The following is a 16319-nucleotide window of genomic DNA, read 5'->3' on the forward strand; positions in this document are numbered from 1 at the left end:
CCTCTGTCCCCAGGCTGACTCAGTGCTGCCTGGGCCTGAAGCAGCTGACTGTTCTCCTGAGTCTGGTGAGGTGGCCCGTGGGACTGTTCAATCTCAGGTATTGTCTTCCTTTGTGGCCCTGGGAGGGGGCTGTGGCGTGAATGGGGTCAGGGTGGCTACTGGAGGATGGGCCCCCCGGGATTGTGGCCCCAGCCATTTCCTGCACCCAAACCCCACCACTTGGATCCTGACAGTGGTCCCAGAAACCCCCTTAGCACACAGAGAAGCCGCCCTCCTTGAGGTGGGGCCTATGCTTCGAAACATAAGAAAAAAAGGAAACCCCCAAGGACACCCGGCTGAGGTCAAAAATAATATATAACAGGGTGCCGGGGTGGCTCGGTTGGTTAGGCATCCGATTTCGGCTCAGGTCATGATCTCGTGGTCGAGGCCCCGCGTGGGGCTCTGTGCTGACAGCTCGGAGCCTGGAGCCTGCTTCGGATTCTGCGTCTCCCTCTCTCTCTGCCCCTCCCCTGCTCGCACTCGTTCTCTCTCTCCCAAAAATAAATAAACATTAAACATTTTAAAAATAATAATATATAACAAATACCATGTGTGCATGTTTGCTATGATCATTTTAAAACTTTCAGAAAAGCGTTGAAGATACTAAAAAGTAGACTAATTTTGAAGACCCATGTTCTTATCACCTGGGCTTGACAGATGTTCAGGGTTCTCTATATTTGTTTCATATCTTAATTTTGTTTTTTCTGGCTACAGTGTTTCCAAATAAGCCATAGATCCCATAAAATATTACTCCTGGGGCGCCTGGGTGGCTCAGTTGGTTAAGCGTCCGACTTCAGCTCAGGTCACCATCTCACGGTCCGTGAGTTCGAGCCCCGCGTCGGGCTCAGGGCTGATGGCTCAGAGCCTGGAGCCTGCTTCTGATTCTGTGTCTCCCTCTCTCTCTGCCCCTCCCCCGTTCATGCTCTGTCTCTCTCTGTCCCAAAAATAAATAAACGTTAAAAAAAAAATTTTTTTTTAAATATTACTCCTAAATATTTCACCATGGATCTTTAAATATGAGGACATTTTGTACATAATCACAGTTGAATTAGGACACCCAGGAAAGTCAGTGGCAGTTCCTAGTGTTGTGATTACCCAATCCAGTCTGAAAATTCCCATCGTCCCCAAATGGGGCAGCTGGCTCGTTGGACCCAGGATCCAGGCAAGGTCCGTGTTGGCATGGGGGGGCTCTTAGGACTCTTAATCTGTATCCCCTTCCCCACTTTCTTCTTTTATGCCAGTGACCTGTGGACAAAACCAGCCGTGTGCTCTAGACTCCCTTGCCGGCTCTGTGACGTCACTGTGTTTGTTCCTCTAAATCCCTGACTTTCCTGGAATGGAAGTTACATCAGAAGAGGCTCCGTGAGATTCAGTTGCATTTTTGTGTCCAAAAAACTTCCTTTGTGGCCAGTGCTGTGCACCTCTCAGCACAGCCAGTGATGAGGCGTGTGAGTCTGGTTGTTCCCCGAAATAACATCCTTGTTTAATTACGGTACAATACGCATAACGTGAAATTTACCATCTTAACCATTTTTAAGGGCACAGTTCAGGAGCGTTACTTACATTCACGTTGTTGTTCAACCCCACCTCTTTGGTTGAAAAACTGCAATTTCATGCCCCTTGAACAAATCCCCATTTCCCCCTTCCCCAGCCCCTGGGGAACTACCATTCTACCTTCTGAATCTATGGATTTGACTGCTCTAGGTCCCTCCTATAAGTGGAATTGTACAGTATTTATCTTTTTTGTGACTGGCTTATTTCACTGAGCACAGGATCCTCAGGGTTCATCCATGTTGTAGCACATGTCAGACTTTTCTTTTATTAAAAAAATTTTTTTAATGTTTATTTTTGAGGGAGAGAGAGAGAGAGAGACAGCGTGAGTGGGGGTGGGGGCCAGAGAGAGAGGGAGACGCAGAATCAGAAGCAGGCTCCAGACCCTGAGCTGTCAGCACAGAGCCCGACGCACGGCTTGAACTCGCGAACCGCGAGATCATGACCTGAGCTGAAGTAGGACTGTCAACTGACAGAGCCACCCAGGCTCCCCATTAATTTCCTTCCTTTAAAAGGCTGGCTGACGTTCCATTGTAGGGACATACCACATCTTGTTTATCTATCCATTCATCCGTCCGTGGACACTTGGGCTGTTCCACCTTTTGGCCACAGTGATTGTGGCCAATACAGTGACTGTATTAGTCACTGTGGACATGAGTGTACAAATCTCTCTTTGTATCTCTGCTTTCAATTCTTTTGGGTATATACCCAGAATTGCTGGAGCACCCAAAATAATGCTTTAAATGAAAACTTTCCGTTCCCTAAAAATAACACATACTCGTAGAGATTTGTGGAAAATCCAGATGAACATAAGAAAATAGTACTTTGAAAAAAAAAAATTCAACATAACTTCAAAAGCAGAAATAGTTTAAACAACTCTTTTTTTTTTTTTCTGCTTCTAAATTAGTGCATGCACATTGTAGAAAGTCTGGAAAATATTGGAAACTAAGGAAAAAGAGGAAAAACCATTTGTGAGAATTCTACCGTCTAAACAACCAGCCTTAGCATTTAATATATTTTTCTTGTATCTCTGTCTCTCTGTTTCCCTCCATGTTTTCTCCCCTCTCATATTTTTCCTTGTTAAATTTTTTTTCTAAATGTTTATTTATTTTGGGGCGCCTGGGTGGCTCAGTCGGTTGAGCATCCAACTTTGGATCAGGTCATGATCTCACAGTTCGTGAGTTCGATCCCCATGTCGGGCTCTGTGCTGACAGCTCAGAGCCTGGAGCCTGCTTCAGATTCTGTGTCCCCCGCCCCCTCTCTCTCTGCCCCACCCCTGCTTGTGCTCTGTCTCTCTCTTTCAAAAAAAATGAATAAACATAAAAAAATTTTTTTAATGTTTATTTGTTTTTGAGAGAGACAGAGACAAAGAGACAGAGATAGAATCAGAAGCAGGCTCCAGGCTCTGAGCTGTCAGCACAGAGCCCGACGTTCGTCTCGAATTCATGAACCCCAAGATCGTGACCTGAGCCGAAGTCAGATGCTTAACCAACTGAGCCACCCAGGCACCCCTTCTTTTTTTTAAATACAAATTGGGATGTTTTATATACAATTTTATTTCCTTATCTTTGCCACATGATGCTATATAGGCCTTTCCTTAAGTCTAAAACTATTGTTTAAAAAAGAATATTTTCTGTTAGGATTGTTACAGTAACTGTCGGAACAAGGATGATGTTAATTTCCTGTTTTATGTTTGTGCGTGGTTGTGTAATTTTATAGTTTTTAAATAAGTCAAACCAAAAAGCCTCCTGGGCTCCCACGCCCTCCCCTGCTCAGCCTGGGGGACCTTCATCTCCCTCTGCTTCTGCGACAGGGTGGAGGAACCATGGGTAGGCAAAGCCGGGGTCCTCGCCCTGCTGGAAGTTTGCACCCAGGCCTCAGGCAACATCACGGAAATCAGGTGAGTCGCGGGAGGAGGCCGCCCTGAATGCTTCATCTTTTCAAGACTGTTGGGACCGTCCCTACCCTAGACATCGATCTCTTGGCCTGTGGGCTAACAGCTCTGTCACTAGCAAATTCTCTGGATCCCCAAGATGGCAGGGGCTACACACACGTGTCGTGACTTATGCAGTAATGAGGCCACCGTGCCAGAAAGAGGAAGGCAGCAAAGAGCCGTTGGATCACGGGGGTGCACAGCCCGGAGGCCGTGCCGCTTGCCTGGTAGCGGCCCCTGGATGACAGTAACGCGCAGTGTGGCTCTATGACCGGAGGCCACAGAGATGACACAGGGCAGCTAAGAGCAGAGGCTGTGGGGTCCCGCTGCCCCGAGTCTGGTCCCTACTGGGTCTGGGAGCTTAGAGTCAGTCGATTGGCAGCCTCAGTCCGGAGCTCAGCCTCCATGGGAGACAGCTGCAGCCCTCACGCTGGCTACCCCTTCCCTCCTCAGCATTGCCGAGGCCCAGCAGCAACTCTGTCTCCAGCTGGAGTTTCCCCGCCAGGAGAAGCCAGAGGCCGTGGCCCTCAGGTGGGACCTAGTACCTGGACCCCCAGACCAGTGGCCGGCGGTGGGGTAGGGGTGGGGGCACCTGCTGCTTCTGATGAATATTTCTCATGCGTCGCTCAGAGTCCTTTGATGTCCAAAGCGTCTAGGTGGCCAGTGAAAGCCGGCCCAACCTGCCTCTCCATGCTCTCCATCCCCACCCCAGATCTTAGTCTCAGCTCCAGTCACCCCCACCATCTTTCACTTCCTCCAACACCACCTCGCTCCCTTTGACCTCAGGGCCTTTGCACAGGCTCTTCCTGGACCAGAATGTTCTCTCTCCCCCTACCCTCTTCTTTCTGATTCACCTGGCTACCCGCCCCCCACCCCATTCTCCAGGTCTCAGCTTAAACACCACTGCTTCAGGAAGGCCCCTCTGAACCCCCAGAAAGAATCAGGTTCTCCCGTGATCCACTCCTACAGATGCTTGGATTCACAGCACCCCGAATCCATGCAGCACATTTTGGAAACTAAAACATCACCCCTTTTAGGTGAATGCACAGCCTTGCATGTGTACATTCTGGGAAATAGATCATAGCTGGAACTTGGCCCCAGCTCACCTTCTTGGCTGGGTCCCCTTGTGCGGTGAACAACCTGCACAGCCATACCAGCTGCCCCATCTGGACCTCTCCTTCATAGCACTTCCCATAAATGAATAGAAAGTTGTGGGACTTTATTTCATTAGCATTTATTTATCCCTAAAAGGTAAGCTCCATGTAGGCAGGGACTGAGTCCCCAACAGTAACCCAGGTGTTCAGAAACTGCTGCCTCCCTATCTACCTCCAGGTTGGCTCATTGTGACCTTGGGACCCACCACAATCTTCTTGTCTGGCAGCTGATGGAGACATGTGCCAGGCTGCGGCAGCTCAGGTCAGAACCCTGAAACACCTCCTAGGGTCCCGAGGTCTCTGGTCACCCCCGTACCCAGTCCCCCCCCCCCCAGGCCACATGGGAGAGGCTGGCCAGTCTGTGATGGGGAGGAGCAGAGCCTGGGGCAGCACTGCTTTCTGTGGCCTTCTTGCTTCCCCAAGCAGGAGAGAATCATACTTGGCCCGTTGAGGAGAGCTCCAGGGTGGCGGAGGTGCCCCCACTGGGAACTCTTGGGTGGCTCTTTTCCCCCTCTTGGCCTCCCCATCTCTATGTGATGGATGTTCCCTGAGGAGCATCCCACCTGAAATCCTCCCGAATATGCTTGCGCCTTTTCAGCTTGTCCCAGGTGAACCTCTGCGACACCAGCTCCCTGCTGCTGCAGAGCCTCCTGCCGTCCCTCTCTGAGCTGAAGACATTCCGGTATGCAGACAAGGTGTTCACGCGCCCCCTTGCACCCCCTTGTTCTGCCCCCGCACTTCCCGCCCTCCCCAGCCCTGGGCTCAGAGGAACTAACTCTGAGCCCCCACCCTGGGGGCTGGGACCACTCCGTGGCCCTGGAAAGTCAAGGTGTGTGGTCATCCACATGGCCGTATGGCAGAGAAAGATTTCCTTTCCAACGCTTTCTCTTTTTCTTTTTCTTTACTATTTGAAATAATCGCAAACTAATAAAAGACCGAGAAGCGGTTCCATATACCATTTTCCCAAATTCACCCCTTGTCAGTATTTTTTCACCTTTGCTCTTTTTCCCTTCCTCCCTCCTTCCTCATCCCTCCTTCCTCATCCCTCCTTCCTCATCCCTCCTTCCTCATCCCTCCTTCCTCATCCCTCCTTCCTCATCCCTCCTCTCTGCTCTTCTCCTCTCTCCCTCTCTCTTTTTTCTGAGCCATTTGGAAGCAGTTGCATAAACCTGCCCCTTCCCCCCTTACTATTTCAGGGAATCTCCTAAGAACAAGAACATGCTCTGCCATGACCCAGTGAAAGTGTAAAATGCAGGAAATGTAACATTGGCACATGCTTGTTATCAGAACTAGCGTTTTTGTGCCCGTTTTGCCAAATGTCCCCATAATGTTGTTTGTTGCATTTTTTTCCTAGTCCTGGATTTCACCGAGGATCACGCACTGCACTTAGTTGTTATTTGCCAACACTAGCTGACAATCTGGAAGGGTCCTTAGGCCTTCTTTGTCGCGCATGATATTGTCATGACATTTACGTGCCAGTGATTTTGTAAAACGTCCTTCCGTTTGGCTTTGATGTTTCCTCATGTTCAGATTTATGTTCTGCGCGTGGAACAGAAATATCACAGAGGTGATGTTGTGTTCTTCCCTGGAGGCACATGTTGTCTCTTTGTCCCCTGACTGGTGACGGGGAACTGGGATCACCTGATTAAGCTGGTGGCTGCCAGGTTTCTTCCCTTGCAAGGCGACTGCTTTCCCCTTTCTAATTAACCTGTATCTTGTAGGGCGATACTTTAAGACTGTGTAAACATCCTGTCCTTCCTCACATTTCCATCTGAAATCTACAGATTTCAACCTCCATTGATAATTCTTGCCTGGGTCAAGTGTCAGTATGATGGTTGCGAAATGGAGCTTTTCTAACTTTTCGTTCTCTTTGAATCCAACTGAACGCATCAAGGAGAAGGTGTCCGTTTGGTGCCAGGGCATCTTTAACACCCCTCCAGTACTTGCTACTCGCTTTTGCTGTTGAACTAAAGAGGCAGAGCTCATGGTCAAAGATAGTAGCTAGCTAGACTTCGTGGCTTACATTGTGAAGTTGCTACCTGAATATGGTTTAGGGAAATGCTCAACTAGTCCATGCTCCTGCCTCCAAGCTATACCTCAGCTTAATGATTCCGTGGCAGGGAGGTTTATGGAGGGAAGGAGGGCCCCTTCCCCCCCGCCGCACCCCTCCTCCTTGCTCTCTGCTACCGGCATTCGGGGTTCTCAAGATCCACAGCCCCTACCTGACCTGCTGCCCTTTGACCCCCACAGGCTGACCTGCAGCTGTGTGAGGTCCGAGGGCCTGGTCCACCTGACATCGGGTCTGAGCCACTGCCTCCACCTGGAGGAGCTGGAGTGAGTCGCGGAGCTGGGAGTGGGAGGTGGGGGGAAGGGGTGACCCAGCTGAGGGTGGTGAGGACAGTTGAGGCGCTGATAAGGTGGGTGGGGAACTCCACCTATCACTTTGCTCCCCGATGAAGCCCAGCGACCCTGGGTGTGGCCTGGGGGAGCTGAGCACTGTCTCCTTGGTCCCAACTTACCACTCACTCAGGGTGACCCTGGACAAATAAACAACTGTGCCTCTCTGGGCTTGGACTGTCTCATGTAAAATGTAAAACGGGGGTCATCCTCTTTCTCTGCCTGGGGTGGCTGTGGGTACCAGGGTACAGTGAAGGCTCCGGGGCGGAAGGGATCACTGCACGTGTGTGTGTGTGTGTGTGTGTGCGTGTGTGTGTGTGTGTCCCTTGTCCCCAGCTTCCCCTTTTGCAGCCCTCATCCAAGGCATCCTTTCTCAGCTGGGTCAGCTGTGATGGCCGTGTCTGGCCCTTAGAGCCAGCAGTGCCCTGGCGGGGCCTGGACAAAGACGGTGGTCTAGGATCTGCGGACCCAGAGCTGCCCTCCAGGGGGGCACTGAGAGACGGAGGGGGCTGATGAGACAGCTCCAGGAGCCAGGGGGCTCGTCTAACTCTCACCTCGTACTCGCTCCCTTCCAGCTTGTCCAACAATCAATTTGGCGAGGAGGGCACCAGAGTGCTGATGGGGGTCCTCGAGGGCAAGTGCTGGCTGAAGAGGCTGGAGTAAGTGGTGGTGAATGGTTAAGGGGGGAAGGTGGGGAGGAGTCGGGAGCATGGCCAGGAACCTCTCCAGCTCCTGCGAACACAAACTGTGAAATCCCTGGATGGATGCAGGTGAGCTGAATGCCCTCCCTTTTACCTCCTCGCCTGGCTCTGAGTGCCATCAAAGTGCTTGGTCGCTGGAAATAGATACTCGCTCAAACTGACCCACACCACAAAGGGGAGGGATCCTCGCTGCCCAGACACCTCTTCTGGTTTCAGATCTGTCATTTCCCAGGGTCTCCTCCCTGACAGGCAGCTCTCCTTGAGCTCTCCAGCTGATGTCTTCCACCTCTCCATCCGTGGCCAAGTGATTAGGGGCACGGACCCTGGTTAGGAGCCACCCCACCTGGGTTCAAGTCTCGGTAGGGTGACCCGCCTGTCCCGGTTTGCCCAGAGCTGAAAGTCCCGCATCCTGGAGACCCCCTCAAATCCAGACACCAGAGAAACCCTTGCTGTGGAGATCAAAGACCCAAAAACCAGCCAGGCTGAAATAAAAAAACGCTATAACTGAGATGCAAAACTGACTGGATACAGTCACAATGAGGATTGAGGAAGCAGAGGAGAGAGTAGGTGATACAGGAGATAAAATTATGGGGGACAATGAAGCTGAAAAAAAGAGGGAGAGGAAATTCTTAGATCACAAAGAGAGACTTAGAGACCTTAGTGACTCCATAAAATGAAACAGTATCTGGATCATAGGAATCCCAGAAGAAGAAGAGTGGGGAGAAAGGGGCAGAAGTTTTATCTGAACAAATTATAGCTGAGAACTTCCCTGATCTGGGGACGGAAACAGGCATTCAAGTCTGGGAGGCACAGAGAATGCCCCTTAAAATCAACAAAAACAGCTCAACACCACGACGTAGCATAGGGAAATTTGCAAAGTACAAAGATAAATCTAGGCAAACCAGGACACCTCCTGCTTCCACCTCTGACTGTGTGAGCTCGGGCAAATTACTTAACTTCTCTGTGCTTTTCTCTCCATCTTGAGTTTGGAGATAACAGCTGTACCTACCTCCGTGGGTTGTTATAACGATTAAATGAGATAATACGTATTAAGTCCTTAGAGCCTGGCACAGAGTTCACACTCTACAAGTATTGACTATTATTATTATTATTCCTCTCTCCTGCCCAGACCGGGGGCCTTAAGGAGTGTGATCCCATGGGTAACAGGTAGTTGGGGTCCAGGAATGGGAGTCCTGTAGCCTTGGCTTCTGTTCCCAGGGCTTCTACTTTCTGTGTGTGGCCTTGAACAAGTTTTCTAATGCTCTGAGCCTCAGTGTGCCTCATCTGTAAAATGGGGGTGATAAGAGTTCCACCTCTCAGGACGGCCCTGAGCTCAGTGCTTGGCCTATAGTATGTGCTCAGTAATAGTATGCTAGTACACAGTGGTTGCTATGATTCCTGGTCAACAGTCTGGGTCCAGTGTGATTTGGAACATAGAACTGTCGCCTGGATGGCCTTAATTCACGCAGAGAAACGGCCTTTGGATTTCCCAGGCAGGTTCATTTTGTACAACGTGTTTACTCGCTGTGGATGTAAGTGGCTATCTTGGGGGTCCCTGGGCATTGCTTAGCACCAAGGCCTCAAGCCTCCAGACCGGACAGGGCCTCAGTCTGCCCCTGGGACCCAGCCCCAGCCATACCAAGCCCTCCTCTGGCCTCTTCTCTTCCAGCCTCAGCCATCTCCCACTGGGAGGCTCCATCCTGCCCATGCTCACTCAAAGACTGAGACACGTGACCCTCCTGCAGAGCCTCCGGTGAGTGACCAAGTGAGCCCGAGGGAATGAGTGGGAGGGCATGCTCCCCAGTTCCACTGGGACCACCCACCCAGGGAAGCACCAGGGGGACTTCCTGAGGACCCTCTGTGGCTCCTCTGCTGGGGACATCGCTGCCCTCCCAGGTCGGTGCCCGCTCCTCTTGCCTTTGGATGCCACCAGCTTCCTCCTGGCTATGGAAGTGACCTGAAGGGGTCGGGCCCAAGTTCTGGAACGACCCTTAATGTGCACAGATTCACCCAGTGTGACAAGCCCCCAAGTAACACCAAGTCTGGGGGCCACAGACCACACACGTTGAGTAATGAGGGTCTAGACTCAGATCTGGTGACTTTGACATTCTCGCCTTGGGCCCCTGGCCACCTTGATTAACAGATATAACACTTCCTTTTCATGTGATTTTTTTCAAAATATGAAATGTGGTGGCTAAGAACAAACCCCAGCAATAGCACAAAACACTGCTTTGTTTTCACCCAAGTCCCCACCCCCGACGCTAGCGGTATGGAGTGGGTGGTAAATGCACGGTCAAAGAGTTCTGGAAGCATATCAGATGAGACTAGGTCATTCCATCCAAAATTAATTTCTAGAAAGGCACTTCACTGAAGTTGATTTTGTGAAATGAAAGAAAACAAAACAATCTTCAAAGACTCAACATGGGGCCAAGACAGTTTGCCTCAGCTGTTTTGTTTCGTTTTGTTTCTCCCCCCTCATGGAGGCAGGGCAAGGTCAGGGTGCAGAAAAGACAATAAACTGGCTTTATAGAAAAGCCCGGCATTTGCATAGATTAGAGCACCTATGCCCTAGAGAGATGATTTGCCTGAATTGCAGAGCCCATGTGAACTTGGCATTCAGCCGGCTGGAGATCCCTGGTACAGAGGCTGAGGCAAAGCTTGACCCAACCAGAGAATGTGGCCACTGCTTCCAGGAGTGGGGGGCTCCAGGCTTTCATTTCCACTTTGCCTGGGAGTCACTGGGAGACTTTGGCCAGTCATGGCTCCTCCCTGGTCCTCTGTGTTCTCATCCGGACTTTGGGTACAGTCATGCCCACCTCGCCTGTCCCCCTCCCCAACCCCTGAGGTTTAGTGACGGGCACATGGGTTCCTGGTTATGTAAAAGCTTTGTGTTTGTTTGGGTCTTTTTTTAATGTTTTATTTATTTCTGAGAGAGACAGAGCATGAGTGGGGGAGGGGCAGAGAGAGAGGGAGACAGAATCCAAAGCAGGCTCCAGGCTCTGAGCTGTCAGTGCAGAGCCTGATGTGGGGCTCAAACTCACGAACCGTGAAATCATGACCTGAGCTGAAGTCAGCTGTTTAACCGACTGAGCCATCCAGGCGCCCCTGGATGTGTAAAAGCTTTGTAAACTGTAGAGTTCTTAGCGCAGCACCTGCAAAGGCCTCTGCTCCCCACTAAGGCCTCTGCTTCTCCAGTCTGAGCAGGAACGGTGTTTGTGATGTCGGTGCCACCCGCTTTCCGAGGCTCTCAGAGCTGCCACCAGCTTGGAGGAGCTGGAATGAGTTGCCTGTCCCTCCCCCAACACAAGACAACTTTGGCAGGGTCAGATGATAAAAGCAAGGGGCTCCCTGAGAGCACGCTTCCCTGCTTAGTCCCATGACCTTCACCCACTTCCCCACTGCATGACCCCAGGCCAAGACCCCCAGGAGACCCCGAGATAGGATGCGAGTGTGGATTGCAGCCAGAGGGATTCAGGTCAGACATCAGGGAGAACATTCTAAACAGAAGACAGGAGTTTGAAGTCCTCACCCAACACAGAGTGAGGGGACTCTCTCCGTGTGAGCTGAGGCCTCTCTCTAGACTTCAGCCTCCTCTTCTGTTCTGGGAGGGGCGGGGGCACGGACAAAATGACATGGGTGGCAGGCTGCTGGTTCCAGATCATCTCCTGTTCTCTCTCCAAGCTTGAGCCACAACCAGATTGGAGACACCGGTGCCCAGCTCTTAGCTGCCGTCCTACCGTGGCTGCCGGAGCTCAGGAAGATAGAGTGAGTGGCTGGTCCTGCTGACAGGGCCCCTCAGCGGCCACACCACGGCCGGGGTGGACACTGGCCCCCACCTCGGGCTGACATTCCTCCCCCAGACCTCAGTGTGCAAGTGGTGGGGCTGGGTGGCCTCCTGGCCCTGCCAGCTTTGGGACCTTTAGTTGGCCCAGGCCCCGTTCCTCTCTGGTCCTTTCTGCCCCCATCAGGCTGGGAAGGTGTGTGGCAGGGATGCTGGCTCTTGGGGCCCTAAGCAGGTGGGGGGACATGGGGTGTCCAAGAGCCTAACGCCTGCCCCGCCCTCAGCCTCTCAGGAAATGGCATTGGCCCAGCTGGGGGAGTGCAGTTGGCAGAATCTCTCGGCCTTTGCAGGCATTTGGAGGAGCTAATGTGAGTATGAGTGCCAGTGGCTGCCCTCCGCCCTCTGCCCTCTGCGTCCCCACCGCCCTCCTGGCCTTTGTGTTCCCCACGTGGGCACAGGGCAGTGCAGGGGTCCGGAGCAGACCAGCCCCCTGCTCAGACTCATCCCTCTCCTCTTGTAGGCTTGGCTGCAATGCCCTGGGGGATGCCACAGCCCTGGGGCTGGCCCAGGGACTGCCTCGACACCTGAGAATCCTGCAGTGAGTGTCCCTCTGCCTGGGGCTGGTGCAGGGCTAGCAGGAGGGGTTCCCTGGGAGCAGTGGGGGACCAAGGCCCCCACTGGCCCAGCTGCCCTGCCTTAGGTCAGACTGTGGTACATGTACTGGGGCTGCTTGTCCCCACCCTGCCCGCTCCTCGCCTGGCTCTGGAGTCCGGGGCAGGGCTGTCAGGAGACCTAGCCTAGTCCCGGGTCGCCACCAGCCCCTTCCTGGCCCTTGGCCTAGCCACTACCCCTTCTGAGTCTCGGTTTCCTCATCTGCAAAAGAAGTGTAATAGTCTCAGCTCTGAGCCAGTCTGTGAGGGTGAGTGAGGGCGCGTCGGCAAAGGGTGACTCAGGAGAAAAACCCCAGTTCGTGCCCATGGTCTCGTTTGAGCCTCACAGCAGCCCCGCAGCCGCGGTTTCTAGTTGTTCCATTTTCCGGGCAAGGGAACTAAAGCCAAGAGAGGCATGGAGAGCTTACCTTACTTACACAAGAAAGAGCCAGGCCTTGAACTTGGGATCTCAGACCCCAAAGCCAGGACCCTTAATACCCACCCAGGTCCTGTGTGGATGGGGAGGCGGTCGGGGCGTGGCAGGCACCCAGAGACCATGTAAGGTCTGATGGTGCGGCCTGAAACAATGCTGAGTGTGGGGGATCTGGGAAGGTTCCCAATTCCCACCCTGGTCCCCCACGCTCTACTCACCTCCTCCCCTTTCTCCAGCCTGCCATCTAGCCGTCTGGGCCCAGAGGGGGCGCTGAGCCTGAGCCAGGCCTTGGATGGATGCCCATATGTGGAAGAGGTCAGGTGAGTAGGGACCATGGAGCCTGGGCAGAGGGACAGGCCAGGGAGATCTGGGGACTCCTCTCACAGGTGTCTCCCTGCCCTACAGCTTGGCAGAGAACAGTCTGGCCAGAGGGATCCCACAATTCTGTCAGGGGCTCCCACTGCTCAGGCGGATAGAGTAAGTAGCCTCTCCTGACTACCTGGGGGGGGGGGGCTGGGATGGCGTGGGGGGAGCCCTTCTCTGGCACCTGGGAAGGCCTTTGAAGTGACAGGGGCCTCAGGTGTAGGGGAGTCTGGAGCAAAAAGGGGCACCTTCCTAAGACTCCCACCCTGCCCCGCACCCTGGCCACTCCTCTCCCTCCCGTTCTGATTGCAGGGTGGGCAGAGGCGGGCTGGCTGGAGGTGCCCCCGACTCAGACACCCTCCATCCCATCCCCTTCTCTGTCCCCAGCCTGGTTTCATGTGATATTGACGACTACACTGCCAAGCCCCTCGCTGCCAGCCTGCTTCTCTGCCCGGCCCTGGAAGAAATTCTGTGAGTACTTACAAGAAGCCTAAGCTGGGAAAAGCAGGCATCGGGGGCTTGGCCTGCCTGCCAGTCACTGTACAGCCTAGAGCTGGCCCCTCCCTCCCTGGCCGGTCCCCGTCTATAAACGGGGAAGGCCATTCTTGCTTAAACCTCTTCTGGAGGAAGTTTCAACATGTGGGCTGTGAGTGATGTTGGGCAAATTCATTCAGCCTCTCTTGCCCATTTCCCAACCTCTGGAGTGGTGGGGGTGGGGCTGGGTGGGGCAGGGAGGGAGGCCAGCTCCTCTCTAAAGGCTCTTTGCCCCTGACCTTCCCTTTGGGAGGTGGCTGGATCGAACACCTCACCCGGTTTACAGGGCCTTCATTTACAAACCACCGGTTCGTAGTGAAGAATGGCCCAAACCAGCATGCCCCTGACCTGCCCGCTGGCCATGCGCACCTTGCTCTTGGCAATCAGAGGCGCTCCGACCTTGGGGAGCACTACACTGCCAGGACTAGCCTGGGACCCTGACCACACAATGGGAGAAAATGCTGTCTCCTGAAATACAGGACACAAGTGATTCTAAGATGATTTTAGGTTTGCATCGTAAAGGTTTTAATCCTTCTCATTACATGACACCAAAGACAAAGTGTCAGATCAGTGCTAAGGCATTCTCCCTTATTTATTTATTTTTTTGCTTAATGAGTCAAGGAATATTGTATATCACCATGGAGCAGATACTTACTTCATACCAAAGATAAATCAGAGATTAGCCAGTTAGCCTCATTGTCATGGTCTTGAAATATTACTGTGCCGGAGAGTAAATTTCCCAGTGTTGGAATTTTCTCTGCTTCAGTTTCTCTTCATGATTCTCCCTTTTTAACCAGCAGGGGGCAGGCCACCGGCTCATCACCCTCAAAAAGAACCTAGGTTCCAGCTGGAAGTTAATACTGTTGTCTGCACTGTGTTTATCCTTATAACTACCTTCCTTTTATTTTATTTATGTATTTATTTTTTTAATGTTTATTTTTTATAGAGAAAGAGAGAGAATGAGCAGGGAGGGGCAGAGAGAGAGGGAGTCACAGAGTCTGAACAGGCTTCAGGCTCTGAGCTGCCAGCACAGAGACCGATGTGGGGCTCGAACTCATGAACTGTGAGATCGTGACCTGAGCCGAAGTTGGACACTTCACCGACTGAGCCACCCAGACGCCCCATAACTACCTCCTATTTAGGGTTGTGAACACGGGTTTTCCATTGATGGTGGTGATAACCATTCCCTAAGATTAATTTCTTGAAGTGAAAAAAGCAGGATGGGGGTGAGGACTGCTTTAAGAAAAATAGAATACAGGAGGTGCATGGATAGAGCAAAAATTATGATAGAGGCACCTGCGTGGTGGAGGTTTGGACCCTGGCGTTATTGCTGCAGACCGTGTGCTCTGAGTTGTCTGCACAGCCAGCTCCTGAGCTGTCTGGGGTCTTGAGGCATGACCAGTTGGAAAACGGGGTTCAGGAGTGGAAGCGACTACCTGTGCTCCGAAGTCTTTGGGGAGGCCACACAAGCACTCCATCTTGGCCTTTCTGGCACCTGCGTGACAGCCCCCCCATCGTGGGCCGCCAGGCCTCCCCACCTGCCGCCTTGTCTCTACCCCTCGGCCTCCCTGTTCTCCTGCCACTGACCTTAGGTCCCCTACCCTGCAGGTTGTCCTGGAATGTGCTCGGGGACGAGGCGGCTGCCGAGCTGGCCCGGGTCCTGCCGCAGATGGGCCGGCTGAAGAGAATGGAGTATGAGGGGCACCTCCTGGGAAACCAGAAGTAGGGGAGGGCGCGAAGGGGAACCTGCATCCTGGGGAAAGCTGAGAGGCCACTGGGTCAGGCCCCTGCCTGCAAGGAAGCCCTCACTGAGTTGCACACCTTGCTCCAAGCCCGTGCCGACTTTCACTCTCCCTGGGTCCCCGCCTTTGGCTTTCCCGCTGCACTGTTGTCTGTTGGGTTCCGTTGGGCCTGGGGTGGGGGGGATATAGGGAAGCCCATCCCCCACACTCATGCCAGTTTCTCTCTTTCCCTTCTCTCTGCTATCTGTTGGGAAGCCTGGAGAAGAATCGGATCACAGCTTGTGGAGCCTGGCTCTTGGCTGAAGGGTTGGTGCAAGGGTCTGGCATCCAAGTCATTCGGTAACAAGGGCTCACAGGGGCAGGGATGGTGGGTGGGAGGCCACATCAACCTCTACAATGTAAGGGGACTGACTCCCTGTGGGAGGGGGCAAGACCCGGGCTGGGGATTATCAGAGGGGACTTGCATCACTCCACCAGGAATTAGACAGCAAGCAGACCTCGATCAAATCCCAGCTCTGCCATTTGCCAGTTATGCAACTTTGTGTCAGGAATTCAACCTCTCTTCACCTCAGTTTTCCCCATCTGTAAAATGGGGTCAACGATAGTATCTACCTCAGAAAGTTTCTAGGAGGACTAGACGATTATATGAAGCACTGAGCACAATGCCTAGCACGTAGTAAGCACTTAAAATTATATAATCAGAGCCACCACATACAGTTTTAGAGGCTGTGCACTGCACAAGGGCATTGCCACCAAGGGACATCATTTATATAGTTGACATTTTGAATTTCAAGTAAATGGTAGTGAAGTGTCTTGTGCTATGGAAATCGATATCTTATGACAGTTTCAAATGATGGAAGTAGAGTGTCTTGAAGAAGATAGTTTTTCCCTCTTCGCCCAAATGTGTCATAAGAGCATGGCCCCAGCTGGGATCGCTAGCGCCCAGAGATGGAGACCGAGTGGGAGAAGTCGGGAGGTGGGTGTGGAGGACACCCTCTCCTGAGGGTGGCTGTGCTCGTCTAATACCTGCCTCTGCCAGGT

The 16319-nt window shown here is 52.6% G+C and overlaps 1 protein-coding gene across 11 annotated transcripts in view; it reads left to right on the forward strand.

Moving 5' to 3' along the window:
• The window catches only part of NLRC5 (NLR family CARD domain containing 5), an 85948-nt gene that overhangs the window by 68432 nt on the left and 1197 nt on the right, over nt 1-16319 (forward strand). For all 11 annotated transcript variants that reach the window (XM_019455869.2, XM_053906126.1, XM_053906128.1 and 8 more), the window contains 16 exons: nt 14-97; nt 3404-3490; nt 3977-4054; nt 4856-4939; nt 5276-5359; nt 6928-7011; nt 7650-7733; nt 9445-9528; nt 11457-11540; nt 11841-11924; nt 12077-12154; nt 12876-12959; nt 13045-13116; nt 13390-13473; nt 15145-15228; nt 15534-15617. In XM_019455869.2, the coding sequence (XP_019311414.2) occupies nt 14-97; nt 3404-3490; nt 3977-4054; nt 4856-4939; nt 5276-5359; nt 6928-7011; nt 7650-7733; nt 9445-9528; nt 11457-11540; nt 11841-11924; nt 12077-12154; nt 12876-12959; nt 13045-13116; nt 13390-13473; nt 15145-15228; nt 15534-15617 (1323 nt within the window). The remainder of the gene's footprint in view (nt 1-13; nt 98-3403; nt 3491-3976; nt 4055-4855; nt 4940-5275; nt 5360-6927; nt 7012-7649; nt 7734-9444; nt 9529-11456; nt 11541-11840; nt 11925-12076; nt 12155-12875; nt 12960-13044; nt 13117-13389; nt 13474-15144; nt 15229-15533; nt 15618-16319) is intronic.

This window comes from Panthera pardus, unplaced genomic scaffold (assembly GCF_024362965.1).
Source record: "Panthera pardus isolate Hobbes unplaced genomic scaffold, ASM2436296v1 HiC_scaffold_18, whole genome shotgun sequence".
NCBI classification, from domain to species: Eukaryota; Metazoa; Chordata; class Mammalia; order Carnivora; family Felidae; genus Panthera; species Panthera pardus.